Source organism: Solanum lycopersicum, chromosome 8 (genome assembly GCF_036512215.1).
Source record: "Solanum lycopersicum chromosome 8, SLM_r2.1".
Classification (NCBI taxonomy): domain Eukaryota; kingdom Viridiplantae; phylum Streptophyta; class Magnoliopsida; order Solanales; family Solanaceae; genus Solanum; species Solanum lycopersicum.
The window spans coordinates 65,086,256-65,092,255 of record NC_090807.1 but is presented as its reverse complement, the minus strand read 5'-3'; the positions used below and the strand labels follow the sequence as shown (position 1 = coordinate 65,092,255).

Here is a 6,000-nt window from a genome sequence, read left to right as displayed (position 1 = left end):
GTTTGGTACACACAAAACACAAGAGGATTAGTTGAAGGGAAGTGTTTTTTTTTGTGGAGCTTTGGACTCAATTCTTGTCCAGAGTTGTTGAGTTATACTTTGTGAAGGCTGTTGTATCCTGGAGGGGACAAGTCAAAGAGGACTACTGCTGGACCGGTGAAAACATTTGCTGCAGTGGGCTTGAATCTCCTTAAAGAGAGCGAGATATCTGCCCTCAGCCTGAAGAGATTAATTTTGTCATTTTATTTTCAATTGTAATCTTGCAATTTTATGATCTTGTAAGTTTTTTCACTAACACTAATTATAATCATAATAGAGTCAATTCAAGAACTTAGATCAAAAGTGATCTATACCCCTATTTCGAAGAAACTAGGGACAATAATTAACATAAGACTAATTATCCGAAGGAATGAGATATTTCTGATGAAGAAAAAAACTAATTTGGCGGATGCATACAATGAAAATGAAGCAGAGATATCTTTCCAGTCCCCACTCATACTGTTACAATGTTGATTCAATGGAAATCGATATTTAATCAAGACCAAGAGCCCAAAATATTTAAGACTAACTGTTGACGAATTTCTAGCAAAACCAAATTTTTTATTTATTTTTTCTTTTTAAAGGAATCACTAGTGAATGACTCGAAGAAAAGCAGTAGGCTGTTGCTTTAGCAGGTTTGCTGAATGAATGTTTCAAGTGGAGACAGAATTCCGAATTTACATGTCTAAAAATCTTCTATTTACACGCCTAAAGATATTAATTCTTGATATCTCCTACATATGAAAAGAAATTGAACTATCATTACGCAAATATTTAGAGTTATTAGATTTCAAGTTTAGAACTATTGGAATCTACTGAACATGCTAAGATATAGGAGTATTTGATGTTTATTTCCATAATTCATCATACAAAAGACAGAATCATTATTTTCTAAAAAAAAAAGACGGGAATCATCATACAGAACACGATTCTCTACAAGCACATTTTTATGTTACTCATACAGTTTTGGATTAGACAATCTTGGAGTAGGTATAGCCACCAAAGGCATTTTCTTGTTCATAACAATACCGAAATTCTCTGTCACTTCTACTGTCTCTCCTTCAGGCAATTTCCAGTCGAAAGAATGAATGAGTGAAGCAAGTGAATACATGACCATCTTCTCTGCCATGGCTATCCCCGCACAGATTCTTCTGCCAGAACCAAATGGGAAATAGTTGAAATCATTTCCACTATAATCCCATTTATTGTCCAAAAATCTCTTTGGAAGGAACTCTGTTGGATTTTCCCATATAGAAGGATCTCTATGTATAGCCCATACATCAATGAAAATACAAGATCCTTTAGGAACAGTGTATCCTCCGACAGTGCATGTTTCACTTGGACAACGCGGCACCAATAGTGGAGAAGTTGGATGTATGCGCAAGACTTCTTTCATAACTGCATAAAGATATGGTAATTTCTTAATATGAGACTCATCCACAATATTGTCTTTTCCCACAACTGTCTCCAGTTCTTCTTGTAATTTCCTCAGGACGTATGGTTTGTTCATAATTTCAGCCATCGCAAACTCAATCGTGTTGGAGGTACTGTCAGTTCCACCAAGAATCATATCCTGTCCATAGTATTTGTGAAATTATTATCATGTACAACAATTTTTAATTGAAGTTCAGTTCCGTCTTAATTCACGGTTAAGTCTTCACATATTATCTGATGCTAAATTTGCCAACTCTTTCCTTAAGGCAGTCCATTAACATGGTAGCAACTAACAGTTCTTCGGAACATGAATATATGAATCTAATATCTATTACACAATAATTCTTCAATACATTTGTGATCCCAATTTTATCTTTTATTAGCATTTGATCCTCATATTTTGACTGATATCACTATAAGCCAATTTTTCATCCGTTAACTGCCAACCAGGTAAGGAAATGGATCATTTCAAGTATAATGCAAACTTTATAACCAACACCACATGTTTCCTAGAAGAAGAACGCAACCATATGACACAATGATATTGATCCTTTAAATATAAAAAAATAAAAGATTCCATCATGATCAGTGTAAGCTAATAATTAATGCATAGTATGAATGGTTGATGACAAATCAATCTTGGCGAATAACAATTATTTTTGATTCATTTGAAAAAAAAAACGAATTTCGTAGAATGCACAACTGATAACATACCATAAGTAAGGCTTTGATTTCAATCATGGTTAGAGGCATATTGGGATCTGCTTCATCTTTCAGCTTTAGCAAAACTTGCAAGAAGTCTTTGCTTTCTTGGCCAACACCATTTCTGTCCAATTTTTGTCTTTGATTAATTATGCTCTCAAATATCTTATCAAATCTTTTTACCAGCACCTTCATCTTCTTTGCAACACCCTGGAAATCAAACCAGGCCAAGCCTGGGTAAAAATCGGAAAGATTGGGAACACTGCACAATGAAGCTATCTCAGTCACAACATACCTAAACTCAGCTCCAAGGCTAGCTCTTTCCTCACCCTTCACTGTACCACCCCATAACATGCTTGTAATCACATTAAGAATAGTCAAGAACATCTGTTCACCAACATTCACAGGGGATCCTGCCTTGTTATAAAAGTAACTGATCGATTGTCTAAGCTCCCTTTGCCTTAGTGCATAAACCGAATCTAAAGTAGAACAACTAAGCATATCGCGAACACAAACCTTCCTCAACATGCGCCATTTCGGTCCATAAGGTGTCCAAAGTATGCTATTACCACCATATGAAAATTCTCTTCCAGCATCAGGGACATCTCTGTTTGAAAAAATGATATCTTTATCCTTTAGAACCTCGCGAGCTAATTCTGGTGAAGTAATTATAATCCCAAGTTTTTTACCAAGCCAGATTCTACAAATGGGGCCATAAGTTTTGGACAGAGATGCAAAATAGGTGTGAAGTTCAGGATCAAGAGAATGGAGATTGCCTATCAAGGGCAAAGCTTTAGGCCCTGGTGGCAGACCCTTGTTCGAGTTACTGATGAAAAACCAAAGTAAAGCTAAAAAACCAAGAAAACAGAAGAAAAACACACCATTTTGCTCCACATTGAGTTGTTGAAGGAGCCATGGGAAAGAATCAAAAAGGGGTTTGAAGAATTTGAGAGACATCTAAAGCTTTTGCACTGCTAAAAGATGCTTTTTTTCTTCTTCTGATTTTGCTGAAAGAATGAGATAATTTATATGAAGAAAAAAAGAGCAGCAGGATGAAAAAAAGCAGAGTCACCTGCTGATACTCATGATGTTAATTGAAACGAAATTTTCATGTCGTTCATCATTCAATTTTCCGCAGCTTTCTTTCTTGGAAAATTTGTATACAATGACAACTAATAAATCAAATTAAATGTTATAACCACACTTTGCTTTAATTGTGCCATGTAGCAAACTGTTAGTCAGTCCATCTCTTTCCCTTTAACTCTCGCTTGCCACTCTATCTCTCTCACTCCCTCCCTCCCTCTCGCTTTTATACAAACACAAATGTATAAAATGTATTTGTGTTTGTATAAAGGAGAAAAAATTTATTTATACACATATTTTCGTTCCCTCTCTCCCCTCTCCCAGATATCGCTCGCCACCCTTGCCTCTATCGCTTATACAAACAAAAACGAAATGTATAAATTGCATTTCTGTTTGTATCAAGCGAAAGAAAATTCTACAAACACATGTAAATACATATATCTTCGTCCTATACTCAAATTATACAATTGATTTGTATACAACTGCTTTCTTTTGTATATATATAGCTAATTATATTATTGGTTTCTTTATATATGTATAACAAATTATATAACTGTTTCTTTTTGTATATGTATAGTATTTATTTTTGCTATGAAGCACAATTACGCAAACTTTGCTATAACATACAAATATGAATTTTGTATTTGCTATATGTGAAAGTTGCTCTTCTTTCTTTATTTCATCTTATTTTCGCATATTTGTGGGATGAACATAATGTACCTATGAAGCTAATATAATTTATTGTGATGTTATAGTAATCTTATACTAGTATTAATATAATTCAAGTTTTTCGCCTAATTAGTCTATGTAATAAAAATTGATCTTAATTTCATCTTCTTTTTTGTTCGTGAAGAGAAAGCAACAATTTGAGAGGATAACATCAACTTCACCAAACAAAGTTCAACGCAAAGTTATTGTAATACACAATGTTTATGTATCATTGTATATGAAAGTTTAGACACATATATTATTATTCCGGCATGCAATATTTTAATTTTAGCTTTCAAATACTTTTATTATACTTTTAGCCGTTGTTTCTACTTTATATGTTAAGAGAGAATTGATATGTGTTTTAGTTTCTTTATTTTAGTAAGAATAAGCTTGCATTTTTCAAAACCAATATATTTAACTATTATATACTCCATTCATCTCAATGAAAAAAATTGAACAAATTAATATGGAATACACGTGCACGTGTCTAGATATTAGTTATACTAAAAGTGAAAAGTCATAAAGGTAATACCATTTTACCCCTATCCTAATTCAAATTGTGATAGTATCTATAAATCAAGTATTAATTAATCAAAATATTTTACAACCTTTTTACCTCCTAACTTATTTGCAAACTAAAGAGTTATGAAGTGATCATATTCATATTTAAGTTACAAAGTGACCAATTGATTACCTATTTGATTATGGGAAAGATTATCTCATAAATGTTTGTAACAATAAAAACTTAGAGGACCAAATCAATGATATAGTCGGAATAGGAAAAGAGAATTTTTTATAAAATAAGTCATTATTAAAATTAATTCACAAGGATAATATGCTTTTTTGAAAGTTTACAAAACTAGTATCAACGTATTTCTCTAGAACTTTTTATGTTATATTTTATTCAAAAAAAATTGATCACAGAAAAACAAAAATTCGACAAAGTAAACAAACATAAAATATTATTGTCAGTAACATTTTATAATTTATTATTCTAAGGCACATTTTACAGCTAAAACGTGACACACAATAACATTTCTCTTGAATGACTTAAAATTAAAATTCAATTTTGTACATGCTTCATTCATTTGTCAATTTTTCCACTATTAAGATATATATATATATCTATATGTATTGTACATATATTCACTTGAAAAATATATCATTTTCTACTTCTCTCTCTTTTCATACATTGGCAATACTTTTTACAATAAAAGGAAAAAAAAATGAGCAAGTTTTGCACAGTTTGGAGTTTGTCTTGTATCCTTTTAATTTTAAAATTTATAAATAAATTATATGAGAAATCGTTTTCTAGCCTAGGGTACTATCCCTTTCAAATATTAGATTAATCAATTTCTTATGATTATTAAATATTAGATTATCGATACAAAGGCTATTGAATTAAAACAGATGCAACAACTAAGCAAAATAACTATTAAAAAAAATATAATGGCTACATCATTACAGAAGAAACAAAGGAATTAATTGATATTGTGGTAAAGCCTTCCTCACTCTCGTTTTTCTTGCAAAAGTATTGTTTATGTATGAAAAGGAAAACATGCCTTCGAGTAACGAATTATAAAACGTCAGTGACAATAATGTTATATGTCTATTTATTTTGTCATATCTTTATTTTTTTTGTAATTTAATTTTTTTTAATAAAATATAACCTAAGACGTTACTGAAAAATACATTTATACTAATTTTGTAAAATTTTGAAAAATATATTATTTTGATAAAATTGATTTTAATAATGACTTATTGTGATAAAAAATTCTAGACAAAGATAATATTCTAAATAATTAGTATTTATTATTTATAACATTATAAGTTTGTATGACCTACTGGAATAGTCATTAAGAAAATATGTAATGGTGTATTAATCTATTGGAATTATTGTCATTTAAGTGTAGTTAATTTATTTTATAGCCTTAACCCATAATTTATCCATAAATCTACACCTATACGACTTCAATTACATTTTTTAATTCCTATAACTTTCTTTTATCCGTACATAAAAGAGAAGAATTT

At 30.9% G+C, this 6,000-nt stretch overlaps 1 protein-coding gene across 1 annotated transcript; it reads right to left on the bottom strand.

Moving 5' to 3' along the window:
• Nucleotides 1-850: 850 nt before the first annotated feature.
• Nucleotides 851-3,150, bottom strand: LOC101246273 (flavonoid 3'-monooxygenase CYP75B137-like). Its single transcript, XM_004246094.5, has 2 exons — nt 2,188-3,150; nt 851-1,612 (listed from the first exon to the last, which is right to left on the bottom strand). Exons 1-2 carry the CDS (start codon nt 3,130-3,132, stop codon nt 992-994), a joined length of 1,566 nt encoding a protein of 521 aa, XP_004246142.1. The 5' UTR covers nt 3,133-3,150; the 3' UTR covers nt 851-991.
• Nucleotides 3,151-6,000: the final 2,850 nt, after the last annotated feature.